This window comes from Grampus griseus (assembly GCF_964374135.1).
Source record: "Grampus griseus genome assembly, chromosome: 6".
Taxonomy (NCBI): Eukaryota; Metazoa; Chordata; class Mammalia; order Artiodactyla; family Delphinidae; genus Grampus; species Grampus griseus.
In genome coordinates this window covers 99054776-99078464 of record NC_139000.1, presented here as the reverse complement: position 1 = coordinate 99078464, position 23689 = coordinate 99054776, and the positions used below count along the sequence as shown (strand labels likewise).

Here is a 23689-nt window from a genome sequence, read left to right as displayed (position 1 = left end):
CCTTGTTGTTTATTTTGTATACAGTAGTGTGTATATATTAATTTTAAACTCCTAATTTATCCCTCCCCATCTTTCCCCTTTGGTAACCGTGAGTTTGTTTTTTTATGTCTGTGAGTCTATTTCTCATTTGTAGATAAGTGCATTTTTAACTTTTTTTTTAAGATTCTACATATAAGTCATATCATATGATATTTGTCTTTCTCTGTTGACTTACTTCACTTAATATGATAATCTCTGGGTCCAGCCATGTTGCTGCAAGTGGCATTATTTCATCCTTTTTATGGCTGAGTAATATTCCATTGTGTGTGTGTGTATACACACACACCACATCTTTATCCATTTATCTGTCAGTGGTCATTTAGGTTGCTTCCATGTCTTGGCTATTGTAAACAGTGCAGCTGTGAACATTGGGGTACATGTATCTTTTCAAATTAGAGTTTTCTCTGCATATATGCCCAGGAATGGAACTGGTGGATCATATGGTAACTCTGTTTTTAGTTTTTTAAGTAATGGAGGTTCCTCTATACTGTTGTCAATTGTGGCTGCACCAATTTACATTCCCACCAACAGTGTAGAGGAGGGTGCCTTTTACTCCACACCCTCTCCAGCATTTATTATTTGTAGACTTTTTGATGATGGCCATTCTGACCAGAGTGAGGTGATACTTCATTGTAGCTTTGATTTGCATTTCTCTAGTTTTGATTTGCATTTCTCTAATAATTAGCAATTTTGAGCATCTTTCCATGTGTCTGTTGGCCATCTGTATGTCTTCTTTGGAGAAATGTCTATTTAGGTCTTCTGACCATTTTTTAATTGGGTTGGTTGTTGCCGTATTTCATTCATTAGAAACAAAAGTCAATAAATCCAGCCCACACTCAGGGGGGCAGGAGGAGTTGATTACAGAAGGGCCAAGCAGCAGAAATACTGGGAAACCACATCTAGACACATTACAGGTATTCCTCAGAGATACTGTGGTTAAGTTACAAACTGCAATAAAGCGAGTATTACAAAGCAAGTCCCTCAAAATTTTTGGTTTCCTAGTGCATGTAAAAGTTGCATCTGATGAAACTGTAAACTCACAGATGCTCAATGAGCCCCAGTAATTTAAAAAATATAAAGAAAACTAAAGGCAGCTTTTAATCAAATTGATTAAATCAAGTTGGTTTAATCTGAAAAACAGTCTAAGAAGAAAAATTATGCAGGATAACACAGATAAGAATGATAGCAAACTTCTTTGTGGAGACATGGAAAGCCAGAAGAGGAGTGCCATCTTTGAAGCTCTGAAAGAAAACAATTTTAAGCTAAGATTCCATACTCATCAAAAATATCTTTCAAAAATGAAAGTGAGGGCTTCCCTGGTGGTGCAGTGGTTGAGAGTCCGCCTGCCGATGCAGGGGACACGGGTTTGTGCCCCAGTTCGGGAAGATCCCACATGCCGCGGAGCGGCTGGGCCCATGAGCCATGGCCGCGGAGCCTGTGCGTCCGGAGGCTGTGCTCTGCAACGGGAGAGGCCACAACAGTGAGAGGCCCGTGTACCGCAAAAAAAAAAAAAAAAAGAAAGTGAAATAAACACTTTTTTTAAAAGTTGTGTTTACACTATACTGTGGTCTATTAAGTGTGCAATAGCGTTGTCTAAAAATTGTACGTATCTTAATTTAAAAATACTTTATTGCTAAAAAATGCTAACCATCATCTGAGCCTTCAGCCAGTTGTAATCTTTTTGCAATAGTAATATCAAAGATCATTGATCACAGATCACCATAACAAACATAATATCGATAAAAAGTTTGAAATATTGTGAGAATTATCAAAATATGACAGAGACACACAAAGTGAGCAAATGTTGTTGGAAAAATGGTGCCAACAGACTTTTTTGATGCAGGGTTGCCACAAACCTTCAACCTGTAAAAAACACCATAATGCATAGCGCAATAAAATGAGGAATGCCTGAATAGCGAGACTGCTGAAAACCAAAGGCAAAAAAAAAAAAAAAACATATAATACCTTAAACAAACAAAAAGATATGTCATTAGCAGATTCCACACTAAAGGAAATACTACAGGGGGTTCTTCAAGCAAAGGGAAAATAAGATAGAATCCTAAGAGATGCAGAAGAAATGAAGAACAAATAAAATTTCAGAATACTGGAGTAAAGAGGGGCTCCCCAAACTCCCAAGGGAGCATGTGGGAGAAACATAGATTCTGGAATCAGAAATCAGAATGGAAGATGGCAGAGAAGGAAGACTCTGAGCTCACCTCCTCTCATGGACACACCAATATTACAACTATTTACAGAGCACTACTGATAAGAAAGATGGGACTCTACCAGAAAATTATCTTCTACAACTGATGATATAAAGAAGGAAGCACAATGAGATGGGTAGGAGGAATGGAGTTCTGATATAATCAAGTCCCATACCCCTGGGTGGGTAGCCCACAAACAGGAGGATAATTACAATTGCAGAGGTTCTCCCCAAGGAGTGAAGGTCTGAGCCCTGCACTGGGCTTCCCTGCACAAGGGTCCTACACTAGGAAGATGAGCACCCAGAATGTTTCACTTAGAAGGCCAGTGGGGCTTATTTTCAGGCGATCCAAAGGGCTGTGGGGAATAGAGACTCCACTCTTAAAGGGCTCACACAAAATCTCACATACTCTAGGACCCAGGGTAGAAGCAGTAATTTGAAAGGAGCCTGGACCAGACCTACCTGCTTATCTGGAGAGTCTCCCAGAGAGGCAGGAAGCAACTCCAGCTCACACTAGGCACATGGACACTGGCAGCATTTTGGGGAGCTTGTTCTACCACATGAACACTGGTGCTGGTAAGCACCACTTTGGAATCCTCCCTCTAGCTTGTCAGCCTCAGGACCCAACCCCACACCTCACCCACCAGCTTGTAGGCACCAGTACTGGGATACCTCAGATCTGGCAACTACCCAGGCAGGGAAACAGCCACATCCACCAGCAGGCAGGCTACCTTAAGACCCGCCTGAGCTCACAGCCACCACTGGACATGACCTTCTCCACCAGATGGCCTATGACCTGGCTCCACACACCAGTGAGCCAGCACTATCCCTAGGACCCCCTGGGCCCCATTCCTGCATACCAGCAGGCTGACACAGCCCCAGGAGGTCCTGGGCCCCAGCCCTACCCACTAGCAGGCCAACACCAGCTCTAAGATACCTTGGTCTCTTCAGCCAACCACTCCAGGAACCAGTCCCACTCACCAATAGGCTGGCATCAGCCTTAGGACACCCCAGAACCTGCAGTCAGCTGTGTCAGGAACCAGCCCCAATCAACTGGGAACACCAGTCTCACAAACACCCATGCCAGAAGCCAGCTGTGCTCACCAGTGAGCCAGCACTCGTCCCAGGACACCCTGGAGTTCCACAGCCAGCCACCTTGTGACTGGTCATGCCAATCAGAGGCTGGCAGCCTCTGCACAATGCAGGGCCTGGCAACCAACTGGACCAGGGCCAGCCACGCCTACCAGACCACCCACAATAGTCAGTCCACCACAACTGAAGGACCCATGCAGCCCACATGGGGACACCCATAGGGCATACAGACCAGAGGGGACCAAGCTGCTGGGACACATAGAATGTCTCCAAAAAAAGCCACTCCACCAAAGTCAGGAAATATAACCAACCTACCAGATACATAGAAATAGCAAGTTAGGCAAAATGAGGCGACAGAGGAACATGGCCCAAATGAAGGAACAAGATAAAACCAGAACTAAGCGAAGTACAGACAGGCAATCCACCTAGTAAATAGTTCAAGGTAATGACCATAAAGATGATCAAAGAACTCAGTAGAAGAATGGATGAACAGAGTGAGGAGTTTAAAAACGAGTTAGAATACATAAAGGAAAATCAAAAGGAGCTGAAGAATACAGTAACTGAAATGAAATATATACTAGATGGAATCAACAGTAGATTAAATGATACAGAGGAATGGATCAGCAAGCTATAAGTCTGAGTAGTGCAAATCACTGAAGCTGAACCAAAAAAAAAGCAAAAAGAATAAAAAGAAATGAGGACAATTTAAGAGATCTTTGGGACAACATCAATTGCAATAACATTCGCATTATAGGGGTCCCAAAAGGAGAAGAGAGAAAGAAAGGGGGTAGAGAGCATATCTGAACACATAATAGCTGAAAATCCCCCTAACGTGGGAAAGGAAACAGACATCCAGGTCCAGGAAGCACCAGAGAGTCCCAAATAGGATCAACCCAAAGAGGACCATACCAAGACACACTGTAATTACAATGGCAAAAATTAAAGATAAAAAGAGAATACTAAAAGCAGCCAGGGAAAAGCAACAAGTTACATACAAAGGAACTTCGTAAGGCTATCAACTGACTTTTCAGCAGAAACTCTGCAAGCCAGAAGGGAGTGGCACAAGAGACACTGCTTTGGGAAACAACCCCGGTGTTCTCCTTACTTGCTGCAAGTAATAATAAATCCTTCCCTCTCCCAGAAAAAAAAAGGAGGGGGGGAGTGGCATAATATATTTAAAGTGATGAAAGGGGAAAATCTAAAACCAAGGACACTCTAACCAGCAAGGTTCTTGTTCAGATTTCATGAAGAGATCAAAAGCTTTATAGACAAGCAAAAGCTAAAAGAGTTCAGCACCACCAAACCAGCTTTACAAGAAATGTTAAAGGGATTTCTCTAAGCAAAAAAGAAAAAGCCACAACTACAAACATGAAAATTATGAAAGAAGAAAGCTCACTGGTAAAGGTAAATATACAGTAAAAGTAGAAAATCAACCACATACAAAGCTAGTAGGAAGGTTAAAAGACAAAAGCAGTAAAATCATCTATATCCACAGTTAGTAGTTAAGTGATACACAAAACAAAAAGATAAAAATATGATATCAAAAACAGTAATCATTGGGGGCGAGGAGTAAAAAATGCAGAGCTATTAAAATGTGTTTGAAATTAAGACAGCTGCAACTTAAAATAATCATATATATAAACCTCATGATAAACACAAACCAAAAATCCATAATAGATATACACAAAAAAGAAAAAGGAATCCAAACATAACACTAAAGATAGTCATTAAATCACAAGGGAAGAGAACAAAAACAGAAAAACATAACAAAAAAGAACTAAAAAACAACCCAAGACAATTAAAAGAATGGCAATATGTACATATCTACCAATAATTACTTTAAATGTAAAGGCACCAAATGATCCAATCAAAAGACAGAGGAGCTGAGTGGATACAAAAACAAGACCCATATATATGTTGCTTACAAGACACTCACTTTAGATCTACAGAGATATACAGACTGAAAGTGAGACGATGGAAAAGTACTCTGTGCAAATGGGAATCAAAAGAAAGCCAGGGTAGCAATACATATATCAGACAAAATAGACTTTAAAAACAAAGACTGTTAAAAGAGACAAAAAAGAACACTACATGATGATCAAGGGATCAAGCCAAGAAGAAGATAAAACAATTATAAATATATATGCAACCAACATGGGAGCACTTAAACACATGAAAAAGTACGAACAGACATAAAGGGAGAAATTGGCAGTAACACGATAATAGTAGGGGATTTTAACACCCCACGTACATCAATGGACAGATCATCCAGAAAGAAAATTAGTAAGGAAACACTGACCTTAAATGACACATTAGACCAGATGAACTTAATAGATATATATATATAGAACATTCCATCCAAGAGCAGCAGAATACATTCTTTTCAAGTACATATGGAACATTCTCCAGGGTACATCACATGCTAGGCTACAGAACAATTCTCAGTAAATTTAAGAAAATTGAAATCATATCAAGCATATTTTCTGACTATAACACTATGAGACTAGAAATCAACTACAAAGAAAAGAAAACTGCAAAAAACCAAACACGTAGAGGTTAAACAATAAGCTACTAAAAAAGGCGTCACTGAAGAAATTTTAAAAATACCTGAAGACACATGGAAAAAAACCCACAATGATCCAAAATCTATGGGACACAGCAAAAGTAGTTCTAACAGGGAAGTTTATAGTGATACAAGCCTATCTCAAGAAACAAGAAAAATCTCGAACAACCTAACCCTACACCTAAAGGAACGAGAGAAAGAAGAACAAACAAAATCGAAAGTCAGTAGGAGGAGAGAAATCATAAAGAACACAGCAGAAATAAACGAAATAGAGACTAAAAAGGCAACAGAAAGGATTAATGAAACTAAGAGCTGGTTCTCTGAATAGATAAACCTTTAGCTAGACACATCAAGAAAAAAAGAGTGCCCAGATCAATAAAATCAGAAGTGAAAAAGAAGTTACACTGTCACCACAGAAATACAAAGGATTACAAGAGATTATTACAAACAACTATGTGAATAAAATGGACAACATAGATGAAATAGACAAATTCCTAGAAATGTACAATTTCACAAGATTGAACCAGGAAGAAATGGACAATCTGAGCAGACCAATTACCAGTAATGAAATTTCAATAATAAAAAAACTCACAACAAACAAAAGTCCAGGACCAGACGGCTTCACAGGTGAATTCTATCAAAAATTTATACAAGAGTTAACACCTATCCTTCCCAAATTGCTGCAAAAACTTGCAAAGGAATGCAAATTCTGAACTCATTCTATAAGGCCAGTATCACCTTCATACCAAATCCACACAAAGATCTCCCCAAAAAAGAAAATTATAGGCCAATATCACTGAAAAATATAGATACAAAAATTCTCAACAAGATATTAGCAAACTGAATTCAACAATACATTAAAAGGATGTATATACTATGATCAAGTGGGCTTTATTCCAGGGATGGTTCAATATCCACAAATCAATCAGTGTGACACACCACATTAACAAACTGAAGAATAAAAATCATATGATCATCTCAGTAGATGCAGAAAAAGCTTTCGACAAAATTCAACACCCACTTATGATAAACTCTCTAGAAAGTAGGCATAGAGGGAACCTACCTCAACATAATAAAGGCCATATAATGACAAACCCACAGCCACCATTGTTCTCAATGGTGAAAAACTGAAACCATTTCCTCTAAGATCAGGAACAAGACAAGGTTGCCCACTCTCACCACTATTTTTCAACATAGTTTTGGAAGTCCTAGCCACAGCAATCAGAGAAAAAAGAGAAATAAAAGGAATCCAAATCGGAAAAGAAGAAGTAAAACTGTCACTGTCTGCAGATGACATGATACTATACATAGAGAACCCTAAAGATGCCACCAGAAAACTACTAGAGCTAATCAATGAATTTGGTAAAGTAGCAGGATACAAAATTAATGCACAGAAATCTCTCGCATTCCTATACACTAATGATGAAAACTCTGAAAGAGAAATTAAGGAAACACTCCATTTACCACTGCAGCAAAAAGAATAAAATACCTAGGAATAAACCTACCTAGGGAAACAAAAGACCTGTATGCAGAAAACTATGACACTGATGAAAGAAATTAAAGATAATACAAACAGATGGAGAGATATACTGTGTTCTTGGAAAGGAAGAACGAACATTGTGAAAATGACTATACTACCCAAAGCAATCTACAGATTCAATGCAATCCCTATCAAACTACCAACAGCATTTTTCACAGAACTAGAACAAAAAATTTCACAATTTGTATGGAACCACAAAAGACCCCGCATAGCTAAAGCAATCTTGAGAAAGAAAAACGGAGCTGGAGGAATCAGGCTCCTGGACTTCAGACTATACTACAAAGCTACAGTAATCAAGATAGCACAGGCACAAAAACAGAAATAAAGATCAATGGAACAGGATAGAAAGCCCACAGATAAACCCATGCACATATGGTCACTTTATCTTTGATAAAGGAGGCAAGAATATACAATGGAGAAAAGACAGCCTCTTCAATAACTGGGGCTCAGAAAACTGGCCAGCTACATGTAAAAGAATGAAATTAGAACACTCCCTAACACCATACACAAAAATAAACTCAAAATGGATTAAAGACCTAAATGTAAGGCCAGATGCTATAAAACTCTTAGCGGAAAACAGAAGCAGAACACTCTATGACATAAATCACAGCAAGATCCTTTTTGAACCCCTCCTAGAGAAATGGAAATAAAAACAAAAATAAACAAATGGGACCTAATGAAACTTAAAACCTTTTGCATAGCAAAGGAAACCATAAAAAAGACGAAAAGACAACCCTCAGAATGGGAGAAAATATTTGCAAACAGAGCAACTGACAAAGGAATTATCTCCAAAATATACAAGCAGCTCATGCAGCTCAACATCAAAAAAACAACTCAATCCAAAAATGGACAGAAGACCTAAAAAGACATTTCTCCAAAGAAGATATGCAGATTGCCAACAAACACACGAAAAGATGCTCAACGTCACTAATCATTAGAGAAATGCAAATCAAAACTACAGTGAGGTATCACCTCACACTGGGCAGAATGGCCATCATCAAAAAATCTACAAACAATAAATGCTGGAGAGGGTGTGGAGAAAAGGGAACCCTCTTGCACTGTTGGTGGGAATGTAAATTGATACAGCCACTATGGAGAACAGTACGGAGGTTCCTTAAAAACTAAAAATAGAATTACCATATGATCCAGCAATCCCACTACTGGGCATATACCCTGAGAAAACCATAATTCAAAAAGAGTCATGTACCACAGTGTTCATTGCAGCACTATTTACAATAGCCAGGATATGGAAGCAACCTAAGTGTCCATCAACAGATGAATGGATAAAGAAAATGTGGTAAATATATACAATGGAATATTACTCAGCCATAAAAAGAAACGAAACTGAGTTCTCTGTAGTGAGGTGGATGGACCTAGAGTCTGTCACACAGAATGAAGTAAGTCAGAAAGAGAAAAACAAGTATCATATGCTAACACATATATATGGAATCTAAAAAGAAAAAATTGGTTCTGATGAACCTAGGGGCAGGACAGGAATAAAGACGCAGATGTAGAAAACGGACTTGAGGACACGGGGAGGGGGAAGGGTAAGCTGGGACGAAGTGAGAGAATAGCACTGACACATATACACTGCCAAATGTAAAACAGATAGTGGGAAACAGCTGTATCGCACAGGGAGATCAGCTCAGTGCTTTACGACCACCTAGAGGGGAGGGATAAGGAGGGTGGGAGAGAGATGCAAGAGGGAGTGGATATGGGAATATACGTATGCATATAGCTGATTCACTTTGTTATACAGCAGAAACTAACACAACACTGTAAAGCAATTATACTCCAATAAAAATGTTAAAAAAAAAAACATAGAGGGCTTCCCTGGTGGCGCAGTGGTTGAGAGTCCGCCTGCCGATGCAGGGGACACGGGTTCGTGCCCCGGTCTGGGAAGATCCCACATGCCGCGGAGCGGCTGGGCCCATGAGCCATGGCTGCTGAGCCTGCGCGTCTGGAGCCTGTGCCCCGCAACGGGAGAGGCCACAACAGTGAGAGGCCCGCGTACTGCATTAAAAAAATAAATAAATAAAATAAAAAATAAAAAAAATTTAAAAAAACATAGAAAACACAATGAAATAGCACCTCACACTTGTCAAAATAGCTATCATCAAAAAGACCACAGATGGGGCTTCCCTGGTGGTACAGTGGTTAAGAATCTGCCTGCCAATGCAGGCGACACGTGTTCGAGCCCTGGTCCAGGAATATCCCACATGCCACAGAGCAACTAAGCCCGAGCGCCACAACTACTGAGCCACAACTACTGAGCCTGCGCTCTAGAGCCCACGAGCCACAACTACTGAAGCCCGTGTGCCACAACTACTGAAGCCCATGCGCCTAGAGCCCGTGCTCTGCAACAAGACAAGCCACTGCAGTGAGAAGCCCACGCACAACGAAGAGTAGCCCCCACTCGCTATAACTAGAGAGAGCCCACGTGTAGCAAAGAAGACCCAATGCAGCCAAAAATAATAAATAAATAAAATAAATTTTAAAAAGAAAAAAAAAGACCACAGATAGCAAATGTTGGCAAGGATGTGGAGGAAAGGGAACCTCTGTACACTGTTGGTGAGAATATAAATTTGTGCAGCCTCTGAGGAAAACAGTATTGAGGTTCCTCAAAAAACTAAAAATATATCATATGAGCCAGCAATTCCACTCCTGGGTACATATCCAAAGAAAACACTAATTCATAAAGATGCATGCAAACCACTGTTCACAACAGCATTATTATTATTTACAATAGTCAAGATATGGGAGTAACCTAAGTGTCCACAAACGAATGGATAAAGAAGAACTGAGATACATACATACACACACACACACACATACACACACGAGCGCACGCGTGTGCGCGTGCGCACACACACACTGCAATACTACTTAGCCATGAAAAAAGAATGAAATTTTGCCATTTGCAACAATATGGAAGGATCTGGAGGGTATTATGCTTAGTGAAATGAGTCAGAGAAAGACAAATACTGCATTTTATCACTTACATGTGGAATCTAAAAAAACAGACTAGTGAATATAACAAAAAAGAAAGAGACTCACAGTTAGAGAGAACAAACTAGTGGTTACCAGAGGGTAGAGGGAAGCGGGGAGGGCAAGATAAGGGCATGGGATTCAGAGGGGTCCCAACTATTATGTACAAAATAAATAAGCTACAAGGATATACCATACAGCACAGGGAACATAGTCAATATTTTATAATAATTTTAAATGGAGTATAATCTATAAAAATTTTCAATCACTTCATTGTACATCTGAAACTAATGTAATACTGTAAATCAACTATACCTCAATAAAAAATAAACTTAATTTCAAAAAAGAAATCAGAATGGCTTTAGATTTTTTCAACAGTAAATCTGAAAGCAAAAAGAAAATGGAGCAAAACTGCAGTGGCATTTTCTCGAGAGCTCAACAAAAATATTCTGAAATTAATCTGGAAAATAAATGTGAAAAATAGTTATAGGAAAGAAAAAGGAAGATAGTGGATATAAGAGCAAGGTAGAAGGACTTGCCTTACCATACTAAAATATATTACTAACCATAATAATTTTTTAGAAGTGTAGTACCTACACAGCATTTAACATATCAAATCTAAAATTAAAATATGAAAAAAAAGAAGGGATGAAGCAATATTAAAATCAAGTTTGGGCTTGCTCAAAAGGTACAAATAAGGTAAAAAAGATATAAGGATGGTGTAAGAGGTGGTTGTTTACTCACTTACAGAATGAAAAAGTGGAAAAATTCAGAAATAAGGTGTATTCAAATAGAGCGGTACTATGAGAACACCCAGAGTTAAATTTAAATAAGGAAATAGTCTCACTGTGAAAGAATATGTGAACATGAATAAAGATTATACCAAAGGAAAAAAAAAACAATGGAACCATGATTTTTAAATTCCAAGGGAAAACTATCTCCAAACTCAAATTTTATGCCCAATCAAACTAAGGTAAAATAAAGAGATTTCAAACACCTAAGAGCTCAGAAACAAGAGAGTAAACCAGGAAGAAGTCGTCATGGGATCGAACTACAGGATACCTGTGGTGAGAGGGAAAGGGAGTCATCGCCACAGTGAAGGGGAATCCCAGACAGTAACTATCAGCTACGCTGGAGAGCAACCAGTCCAGTGTCACTGAACACTCTCCCTAGTCAATATCAATCAAATTGCCAATTGACTTTCTGTCTTATTTTCACTAAATTATTCAAAGTTTCACACGAAGGAGTAAGGGGGGGTACAGAATAAAAATTCTGAAAACAGAATTCCTTGACAAATAATAAAACCTAATAAAACTGCAATAATTAAAACAGTATCACACTGGTTTGAACCAGTGGTTCAAAATGAAATATTCAGAAATAAATCCAAGTATTTTAGCATTTGATAGTGATTTAAATCTAAAGAAAAATGTTTTTCAATAAATTGTGTAACGGTACCAAAACAATCATTATGATCCTAACATCACACCAAGTTCCAGAAGGTTTAAAACATTGGAAATTAAAACAAGTAGACCTTTCTAAGTAGAAAAACAAAGACCATAAAGTAACCATAAAGAAAAAAAGAGTGAATTTAAAGACATCTATTTTTATGTAATAAACATTCTTGAACACTTACTACAGGCTAGGAATAAACTACGTCTGGGTGTACTATGTGAGAGAAAGAGAGATGGTCCCCACTATCAAGGAGAGTGAGTCTAGGAGAGACAAAATAATTAATTACAAATTCAGTCAAAAAGGTCTGAGTCTTCCTTAACCTCTCTCTTTCTCTCACACTCCACCACCCAGTTGGGAAATTGACTGAACGCTACTTTGAGAACATATCCAGAGGCCAACCCCTTCTCACCACCTTTACTGCTGCCACCCCCTCATTTCTCCACTGGATTATTACAAGAGCTTCCTGGCTGGTCTCCCCACTTCTACCCCATCCCACCAAACCTATTCTCCACGCAGTAAGTAACAAGAGGGATCCTTTCACAACTCAAGTCACATTGTGTCACTCCTTGGCTACAAGCCCTATGTTTCACTCACACTAAAACCGAAACTCTTGACAACAGACTTACAAAGCTCTGTATCCTCAGCTCTTCCTTCCAACTACTCTATCCTTCCACTGCCCTCACCTCACTTGCTCTGCTCTAGCCACCCTGGCTTCCCTGCTGCTCCTTGAAGAGCCAGACATATTTCTGGCTTAGGCCTTTACCTCAGCTGTCCCTCTAACAAGAATTCCCTTAGCCCAATTATTTACCTGGCTAACTCCTTCACCTGTTCCAAGTGTTGGTTCAAATGAGCTTGACATGTTACTGAAATGACAGCTCTCTCTCCTCTCCATCCCACCCCTAGTCCTCCTGATCTCTCCTACCCTGTGTTCTATCTTTTCTTTCCTCCATACCTCTTATCACTTCTAGTACCCTATACAATTTACTTATCATGCTTATTATTTACTATTTATCTCACCTGACTACAATGCAAACTCCATGAGGAGAGGGATCTTTGTTTTGTTAACTGATAAGTTCCAAAACTCTGGTACAAACTGGAGCGCTATACATATATGTTGATGGAATGAATGAATTTATCAGATAAGCAAAGATTATAAGCTTGGTAATACCCAGTAGTTATACATAGCTGGTGAGAAAATAAACTAAGTAAATTTTCTAGAGGGTAATCAGTCAATATATATTTAAACATCTTATTATAGTAAATATTTCAAGTCTTTAAAATGTTCGACCTTTTCATTAAGTAATTCCACTTCTAGGTACACAACCTAAAAAAATCATAGGTGCACACAGATTTATGTATAAGACAGGATTTCATGTAACGATTACAAATTATACACATCTATATTTATTACAGTAAATATTTACTAGAGTAATACACTTAAACAAGAACTCAGGGTAGGTGTATATTAAACCAAGTCTTCGTAACCAGAGACTTACATACATTCCTCCTCAGTCTAAGTGCAGCAGGTCTCTATTCAGATGCCTATCCTGGTAGGACTCACAGAAAGAGCACATCAATTCAGCATTCTCAATCTATTCTACAATTTAAAACCCAAACGGAACAATGGCTTATCTGTATTTATTACCAGCTATTACTGAACTTCTCAGAAAACTGTTTGTTAAACGTAGATGCCACTATCCACTCACATGATGTCCAGCACAGAATCATTCCGAATGACCTTATGGGAGACATCAGCTAGCAGGAAAAGACCTCCATCTGTCCTCCGGATGCTAGCTGCATAGCCCGGCCAGATCTGCAATCTGAAGACATACGTGGCCTTTATGCTGGGGTTCTAAAAGAACCACAGATATTTCCATGCCTCCATTTGAGGCAATACTTTGAGCAGATACTGCCCCTCCCCAATAACAATGAGAAAGCAACAGGAAACAAATTAAGTCAACATCATTGTGAACTTACTGAAAACCTAAATTATGGAAAATAATTAACTCATAAACTGTACTCACTATCATAAAATACTAATATGGTGATTGCAATGAAAAATTTATTTCCAGAACATTCAAAAGTGAGGAAGAAGAAAACACCACCAACCTGTGTTGCTGCAGTACCATAGCACTTGTAGGGTCAAAGAAGTTTCTCCCCACCAGCTTCATATCTAAAAGTTTCATTACCCTGAAATAAAGAGCAAGAATGGGTTTTCTAGTAGAAGAATTAAAAATAATTAAGTTCAATTGCTCTTAGCTACATTTTCCTTTGAAAGCCTAAAAGAGCAGAAATGTTGATGCTCTTTGCACAATATAGCTTTTATGCTGAGAACACTCTTGCCAAAAGAAAAATAAAAATTACCAAAGTATTTATCTTGCAGTATATGCAACTGACTGCAGCTTTTTCTGCTAACTAGGTAACCAAAAATCAAGTTGACTTCCCAAGCTCAATTTACATTACTTTTCCCCATTAACTAAAAAGAGCACAAGAAAGTCCATTTCTGGGCTTCCCTGGTGGCGCAGTGGTTGAGAGTCCGCCTGCCGATGCAGGGGACACGGGTTCGTGTCCTGGTCCAGGAAGATCCCACATGCCGCGGAGCGGCTGGGCCCGTAAGCCATGGCCGCTGAGCCTGCGCTCCGCAACGGGAGAGGCCGCAACAGTGACAGGCCTGCGTACTGCCAAAAAAAAAAAAAAAAAAAAAAGTCCATTTCTAAATTTGTGACTATCAGTCAGGCTTAGGAAGTTATGTTTGTTCCTGGCAGTTCAGCTGACTAAGTAGAAATCAGGTTCTATGTTTCATTTTAAAAAAGGTGGTTTGGGAATAACAGTTTTATGAAAATTTGGGAGTCTTCAGAAAAGTTAAAAAATTATGAGCTGTCTGTATCCAAAAATTCAAAGGACTGGGAAAAATTCTAGCAAAAATTTTTACATGCTACCTCTTCAAGTAGCCCCAACACTGACACCATTAAATATGTACCATAAACATTTGCTTTTAAAGTTCCTGAATGAATGGAAGGAAACCAGCCCCCTCTGTCGAGCTACTTCAAACCTACTTTCATATACCCAAATCTGGACAATCACTTGAGATAACTTTTAATAAGTTAGCCTTAATGTCATCCATTTATTTATTAAATGTTTCCAAACTCATCTATATACGCACTGTATTTTAATACCATCCAAGCTTCCTGAAGAGCTCTGTTACAAATACAAGACTGAGGTTAAAGAAAATAAGACTTCAGCCGTTTCTCACCGACGGAAAACAACATTGTAGAACGGAACGCACAAGTCAGAACAGGGCTCCAGGATCTTTGTCAACTGAATCTTAATGATGATCTCGGCACTGTCAGTTTTCCTTTGACTTTTTAACTCAAGAACCTAACAAATAAACATATGCAAGTAAAGAGAAATTACAACACTACCAAGCGCTAATCTAATCCAACTGTGTTCTAGAACACTATAATATCTTAAACATGTTTTATTCTTTACTGTTACTTTGCTGTCCACACTAGACAAAATCACAGCATGACAAGTAGGACTTATGAAAGAATTTGGTAAGAGAAACCCAATGGAGAACTAGCAATAGAGCCCTTCGAATTTGCAATCTTGAATATTCTTTGTCACTAAGGTCAAAGGCTTCCAACCACTCCTCTTAAGAGAGAAGGGACTAGAAAGAACTCAGATGTAAAAGTTTCTCAGTTTGCAATTTCTTTGTTATGGAGAAGTCTGCCTTTCCTCTCAGAATAGGAAAGTACAACTCAAATGTTCAGGGACACTATGATTTCCCACCACCCGTGCTTTGTCCCCAAGTGCACTTCCTATTTGGTCTCACTTGTTTTAGCTTAACAGGCAGATAGAGAATGGATCCATCGAAAGCAGTGATGTTTCCGGTGACAGCTTGATGGTCCTTCAACATGCCAAACTTCATGCTTTTGCACTCCACATTGGGGCTAGAAAATAATAAAGAGGATTTTATTTCAGTTTGACTTTACAGCTGTGTGGTAGGTCTGTTAGAGATGCAGTCACTTATGACTACTGCTCCATCTAGTGGTCATATTAAAATATTGCAATACATCTGACTAAAAAAAGAACTCTGACCCAAGGATACTGGCTCACAGAAAATAAAAATAACCCATAATTCCACCACCCAAACACAACTGCCTTATCATGTCAGTGTACATTCTTCGAGAGTTTAGACCAGAGGGTCAGAAAACTTTTATGGAAAGACTTTACACGTCATATGGTCTCTGCTACAACTATTCAACTCTGCTAACATAGCACAAAAGCCTCGCAGACAATATGTAAACCAATAAGTATGGCTATGTTCCAGCAAAACTTTATTACAAAAACAGGCAGTGGGCCAGATTTGCCCAGCAGGCCTGCCACAGTTTGCTAATCCCTGCTCTAGCATCTATAGAAATATACACTTTTAAAAGTATATTTTTAAAAAATATAGGATTTTACTCTAACCATTTTTCACTCACAGCAATTTCAACTTTTTATCAATTCACTGTCACAAATCTTACAGCTTTGAAAAAGTCCAGTAGCTACTTTGTACAATGACTGTCCCAACAGATCACAGTAACACACAACCTATTCTACAACTTCGAAGTTTAAACAAATCCAAGGCTAAAAAGGGTCAAGCATGTTCAAGTACATGAAGAAAGATAACATCAACAAAAAAATCAAGCGGTAATCCAATACAGTCATCGCCCAAACTAAGCACTCACATGCTAACATCACATTCCAAAATGCTTCTTCTAAAAAATTCACACATACATGGCATTATGCCCAAGACACTATATTTAAATTTGTCTTTTTAGAGCCCCATGATGTCAAGGAAGCTACAGGATGACCAGTCACGGTAATACATCCTCTCGGTATTCTCTCATCCTCTTCACATTGTGGCTTCAAAGGTCTGCATCTACAATCTCGAAATTTATAGAATCCATGTCTTCTCCAGAGCCTGGTCAATGCAGAGACCCGTGAGGAGTCTCACACTCCTTTCTGTTTCATTATCAGTTGTCAATCCATTTCCAGAGCAAGTACTCTTCCCTCTCATTAACACCCATCTCCATCCCTTACATTCCAGAACAGGCCCATTCCCACCACCTTCCCCTCTTGCTAGTTCAACTTCACCCCGTTTCCTGACTCCTTCTCTTCACTTGTCATATGTGTTCACGTCCAGTTTCTTACCTCACCGAAACCTTTAAAGCAATTATCATTCCATTTCTCATTCCTCTTACATACTTTTAAAATAAGTGGCCAATCCACTGGCTATTTCTCATGGCCCAGGCTCTCCTTTGTTCTTTTAGTCTCATTTTTTCCCCATAACACTAATAAAGCTACTAGAAAATCACCAAGGGTGCCTCTTGAAAGCAAATTCAACAACTTTTTTCCCTGTGGTCAAAGTCAACCACCTCTCCCTCATTCAAATGGGTCCTTCTTTCTGGCTTTATAACCCTGTCTTCAGGGTATTGTTCCCCTAACTGTTCCTTTCTTCTCTCTTTCATTCCACTTCTTCTTCTTGTACCAATTAATAGCTGTGCTTCAAAAATTCAGTCCTCCATCTTCCTTTTTCTCCATAAATATTCCAGAACACTCATTTATTTTCACAATTCCAGCTAATAACCTTCAGTTAATGGCTCTCCTGAGATTTTAAAAAAGAACACAGACTAATATAAATTCTTAACTTTTAAATAAGTATGATAAATCCTAAAGTTACTGATATAAAATTAAAGTTATTTTCTCTGGTTTTTTCACCCTCAAGTTTAACCCTAGACTATCACTGGTGAGCCATCAAATGCTGGTATAGCACTCATGCAGGGAGGATCCAGGTATTGTGGGGTGTGTTTTTGATACCACTGGGGGGGGGGGTCTCTTTAAGAAGAGGAATACAAAACTACAGATACAAGATAAGTTAAAAAGGTTATGAAGGGGTCTATGCAAGTAAAAGGCCCTGAACTTAAGTTTCATTAACTTTACAGAAAATCCACCTCTAATCTCATGCATAAAATTGCACCTATTAAGTAAAAATCTGGATTGGTAATATAGCTAAACACACACAAAAAATGTTAACTTTAAACTTACCGCAAGGATATGAATATATGAATTACTGTAGGGGGAGCTGCATCAGGAGTTATACACAAAAACAATTCAGTTATTCCTGTGGAACTATTTCATTACTGTTCTCTAAGAAGTGAACAATACAGGGGGAAAAAAAGCTGTGAATACCTGAAAGTCACATGATATTGATAAACTGCTTCATTACGACACTGTATTTTGATAAGGTTCAATCCCAAAGATTGAGGTGTTCCTTTCGATCCTTGCTTCACAAAAGGCTCTCTAGAAAATAAAAATAAAAAACAAAAGCACCCACATATGCCAAAAACAAACAAATAATCCATGCCACAAAAATGCAAAGAAAGAAAAGGAAAGGAAAGATAGATTGGGGGAAGTAGTATTTCACACTTTGCTTACAGGTACACAGACCAAGAATCAAGACATACGAAAGAAGCTTTGAAAGCCAGAAGGTAAATTCTTAGCAATCTCTAATTAGAGAAGCAAGGTCACCCTATTTGTCCTAGTAATATCACTAGAATAACTAGGCCAGCTAACTAAGAACATAAGAATTAGTTCTACAGAGAAAAATGAACTGCTGCAATGTATTTCCTAGGTAATTTCCTTATCTTCAACATGACAAAGAATTATGTCTGAATTGGGAAGGAAATGAAAAGCCATGAGTAGACTCTAGATAAATACATACTATCATCACTAACCCCATTTCACCTCATCAGGAATTGCCCCACCTCTCTGTCATTCTCCCCACTGGCAAAAAACAAAACAACCCTGCAGTACCTACCACCCAAGGAGGACTTTAGACACAACAGAACAGAGTCTGCAATACTATGCGAAGGTCTCCTCCACATCATCACCAAGCAGGGATGGCAGCACTCCTGACTTACTTTTCCTTGTGTTCTGCAGTCCCAAGTGGTGGGCAATCCAGAGAATGCAGTGGGGCTGGGGTCAGAGGTGGCTGAGATGACAGCTGGGCAGGATCCTGAGAATTCAGGCTGAGAGCACCGGGAGCCTTGTATACTCCTCTGCCTATACCACCAGCTGCTCTTCCCATCGGTAATAAAAAGGCATCCAAATTCCCTCTTCCAAGCGTTCTGAAATGTTGAAAAGAGGCAAATCAGAACTTTCTCAATCATGCTTCTATCTATGCCCTATCTAAATGAGTCCCCCAAATCTATATTCTCTTCCTGGAGGAGTCAGCAAAAGGGACCCAAGCATTGGGATTCTCTCCAAATCCAATATGCTAACATGACTTATGCATCAATTGTTATTAATATTGACTCTCAGGGCCAACTTCCACAGCAGAAATTGAGATGGAAGTTTGACCCACCTGGGTTAAAGAACCACTACCACCAGGCTGAATTCTTAAGAGGGCAAACAGGGTGGTGAACTGTGCAGTGGAGTACTGCTTTTACCCTCGTCCGAAGACTGACTGCGTCAGTAGCTGCTGACTACTCTTGGAAAATACCCATTCTTACCATGAAACCATGCATTGTTTCTTTGTGAGATAATACAACCCACTTTAGAGTTTCTCTCTGGACTTACAGATATTTCATCTGAATTTGATGGCTACCCAAGAAGGCAACTTTACCCACCTACTCCAACCAACGGAGGCCTCTGCCATCTTGCTATCTCCAGACGCCAACACTGAAGGATCCAGAAAAGTGGGATGGGGTGCTTCTTTGTCCTTGCGTGCCATACTGGTAGACAAGCCTCGACCTAAAATGCCTCTACCTAAACGGAAGAGTCAAACCCCAGCTGTAATCGTGAGCTGAACATTTTATAAAGTACAGTAATTTTTCTGAAGATAAACTGTGTGAATTTAAGAACAAAGCAGTCATATATAACACCACGTTTTCTCAAGTTAGTCTTCCACATACCTAAAGGAGGCATTTCCTGTTCCACAGGGGTCCGGGACACTGTTTCAAGGCCCAGTCCTCGGAACATTGAGACCAAACCCATAGATTCCTATAGAAAGTCAAAGAATAAAGTTATTCTAAGATGTAGTTTAAAACCTCAGTCTTGGTTTTCTTCCAGTCTTGGTAAATAATAAATAATAAAAAATAAATAATAAAAATCATAATAAAAATAAATAAATAATAAATAAATAAATAATAAAAATAAATTAAAAAAATAATAAAAATCATCCACTTCAAATTCTATAAATGTTACAAGAATAAAAATACCTTATAAAAATTGTTTAAATCCTTATGGTCTTAAAAAAAACACTTCTGTTGGACTTCCCTGGTGGCACAGTGGTTAAGAATCCACCTGCCAATGCAGGGGACACGGGTTCGATCCCTGGTCCGGGAAGATCCCACATACCGTAGAGCAACTAAGTCCATGCGCCACAACTACTGAGCCTGTGCTCTAGAGCCCACGAGCCACAACTACTGAAGCCCGCACACCTAGAGCCTGTGATCCGCAACAAAAGAAGCCACCGCAATGAGAAGCCCACGCACCACAACAAAGAGCAGCCCTCGCTCGCCGCAAATAGAGAAAGCCCGTGCACAGCAACAAAGACCCAACGCAGCCAAAAATAAATAAATTTATGTAAAACAAAAAACAAAACACTTATGTCATATTAGGTTTTCAAGCATAAACAGTTACAGTTCATGATTTGATATACAGTATAACAAATGCAACAGAATTATTTTTCTAGTTCATTTCCTGTACACCTAAGGTAAGAGAGAACAAGTGTACTGGCTAATAAATTTTCCCAAAAAATGGATCATTTAAGGGTATCAGAATTTTGGTTTTTTTTAAAATAACCTCAACAAAACTTGCTACTGTTTTCCTGTAGCAGTCTTGGAAGTTTACTACTGTTACACCAATTAGAGTTGCCACATATAGACTCAAGCAATCCATTTGAGTAAAAATACAGAATTACTGTCAATTATGTTTCTTCTTACAGAACGTTACATCTGACATTGTCAACCTACTTAAAATTGTCATAACTGCACTATTAGATTCTTCCTGTATTTGCTAACTCTTTATTCTTTGAGATTAATTATAGACAGGTACCATTCTTAAAATTACTATATAATTAGGAGATTAAGAATGCATGTCCATGCGAGTATACACACAGCACTAACAATAGCTGAAGATCCTCTTTTTCTTTAAGATTCAGGCAAAGAGCCTTCTGAAAGAAACCATTCTTAACAATTATGACCTTAGAGGCAAGAGTGGCTGCTAATACCATAGAGTCAAACCCAGAGTGGAAATCTAAACACTCACAAAAAAACAAAAGACTGTATCTTTAAACCTATCATTTATGTATGTATATATTTATATTTATAGAAGCTAGAGAACTAAGGCATTTACCCAGGTCCATCTAACATTCATTACGAGGCCCTTTTTCTAGACTTTCAACTCAAGAATTTGAAATATATTCCAAGAGGCAACCACTTGTTCAAGGGAAAAAAAAACAAACCCTTGCTTTCATATAGGGCTTCCCAGTTTCCTAAGTACCTTGAAATCCCTTATTTGCCCTGATGAAAAGCTGTGTGCTGCTACTATGTATGCAGACACGGTCTTACCTTTTGCACTGGCCCACTCTGTGGGCCTGGCTCCTCTCGCTTTTCAAATACATGGCCTCTGCCTGCAGGTCCTGCCCTGCCCAGAGCTGGGTCCAAAGGTTTTGGAGCCTGTTGCCAAGAGCCCGGCATCCGAACAGACTGAAATGGGTGCACAGGAGACGGGCCCCTGAAGGGTGGTCGGACAGGATCCATTGCAAGGCTGCAGAGGACACAGGTGTCAATCTGTTCTGGTTAATTATCTGCCATCATTTTATAATTTAAATGATTCCCAATTGTTTTCCTTTTTCTTCAAGGCAGACTCACAAAGCATTAAGAAAAAAAAAAATAGCTACTTTGGATCAGACCAGTGATACAACCATCCTCCTATATTATGCTCACTTCAAAAGCTTCTGTTTAGCACAGAATATTCTAAACACTCTCCATCAGCAATCTCTTAAAGGCCAAGCCCTCCTTGAATTTACTTATATTTTCTACCCAAACGGCCTCTTACAGAACTCAGTCCTGTAAGTTAACTACCAGTTGTAGACGGAAACGCTTTTCATGTATGGGCATGATTTTGCTTTGTAAGTAAGTTTATAGTTAACATAGCCATATCATAAAATTTTTTTGTCCATAAATATTTATGGGTTTTGCTTCGTTTTGGGTCACTCTTTCTTCTACCAGAGTCCTAATATTTTTCCAGTCTATTTTCACATTAAACTTTTCCATCTCCTCCTTGGTTCCTTAGCTGCTTCTCTGAATCTTTATCCAATTCCTCTCTATAAAACTCTTCTTTCAAACTCTACCAGAACTGAGGTCTCCAGGGTACAGACCCTTTCTGGTTTGAGCCTATGATTCCTGCTGAGTCTCACAGGTGACATTTAACACCTCCCCCCACCCCCCAAGGTAACCAGGGATGATGCTCTTCTCGCCCCTCAAGTCTCAGACTCACTAAGCTTCTTCAAAATCACTTTATAATCTGTAGACTTCAGGACTCCTTCTTTCAGGGGCTCCCTTCATTGTCTGGACTCACCCCTGCTCCCTGAAGAATCTTTTGTAACCAACAAGTAAGCCTCTTCTTAACTTCTGCAAACGTGTCTTAAGTATTAGCTACAGAGAAATCAGGCCATGCATATAAAGACAAGACTGACATACAATTCCTAAGTCAACTATAGGTGAAGGCGGTTCAGGATCTGGCAAAAAATTTTTAAATAAATTATTATCTTTTACACTAAAATGGGAGGATACCCTTACTCAAAGGCTACTACAGTTCTCCCCTTTAATTGTTTAAACTCCTTTTCAGTTAGCTTGGCCTCTTCACTCACAACTTCTCACCACCATTGGAAGAAACCAGAACATTCAGTAGCCTAACTGGTACACACTGAGAGACACTATAACACCTACCAATCACTGGATTTCTGGAATCCTCTTCTTTCTCCACCCCTCCCTCACCTTCACCATCACTTCTACAGATTCAGGCCCTCCCTTAATGTGGATTTTCTCATTTGATTAGTTAGCAGGTGGCTGGCTGACTATAAGGTACAAGCTGGGAGAGTCCAAGGACAGGCAGGTCCCAGGACCGGTGAGGCCTACGTTCCCCACCCCTCCAAGTGCGAGCTCCGGGCTGGGGCATATGACTGGGCCTAACCAGAAAAGAGGTTCCTGAAGGCAAATACTACATGCCTTCCACCCTGGAGAAAGCATCATTCCCCAAACCAAAACTCCCCTGGGGGTCCTGCCCACCCCTTGTGTGCGAGTAACACTCAGGCCCGCCCAAACCCCTCTCCCCCTCAGAGTCCCCTCCCTCCCCAGGCACCACCTTCCCACCTCTCCCAGGTCCTGCGTTCCTCCTAACCACCCCCCCAGCCTCAAATAACAACTCCCCGCCCCCGCCCCAGGCTCCACCCAGGGGCCCACAGGCCCTCGCGGCTCCCCAGGGATATGGGGTGAGAGAACAGGGGAGGGTCCGAGTGGGCCGGAGGGGCCCCCGTTCACCAGCAAGAGCTTGAGCGAAAGCGTACCTGGCCTGTAGCAGAGCGACCTTGGCCTCCGCGGCCTTCCACACCTGCGTCCCCTCCTCTCACCAGCGTTCGAGCACTCGCGCACCTCAGCGAGTCCTCAAGCGAACGCTGCGCTCAACGCTCGCGCAGCGCCACGGTCCCACATGCTCCAGACCCCAAGTTCCCGTCTTCTCGCGGTGCCTCCGGGGCTGAACC

The 23689-nt window shown here is 39.8% G+C and overlaps 1 protein-coding gene across 2 annotated transcripts in view; it reads right to left on the bottom strand.

Moving 5' to 3' along the window:
- Positions 1 to 21689, bottom strand: part of PIWIL2 (piwi like RNA-mediated gene silencing 2) — a gene marked incomplete at both ends in the record, with an annotated part of 86804 nt that extends 65115 nt beyond the window's left edge. The window contains 9 exons of one of the 2 annotated variants that reach the window (XM_082656381.1): positions 13584 to 13690; positions 13980 to 14067; positions 15131 to 15255; positions 15710 to 15827; positions 18112 to 18222; positions 18843 to 19049; positions 19551 to 19685; positions 19832 to 19923; positions 21495 to 21689. In XM_082656381.1, the coding sequence (XP_082512507.1) occupies positions 13584 to 13690; positions 13980 to 14067; positions 15131 to 15255; positions 15710 to 15827; positions 18112 to 18222; positions 18843 to 19049; positions 19551 to 19685; positions 19832 to 19923; positions 21495 to 21686 (1175 nt within the window). The remainder of the gene's footprint in view (positions 1 to 13583; positions 13691 to 13979; positions 14068 to 15130; positions 15256 to 15709; positions 15828 to 18111; positions 18223 to 18842; positions 19050 to 19550; positions 19686 to 19831; positions 19924 to 21494) is intronic. The other variant, XM_082656380.1, reaches the window with a different exon arrangement.
- Positions 21690 to 23689: the final 2000 nt, after the last annotated feature.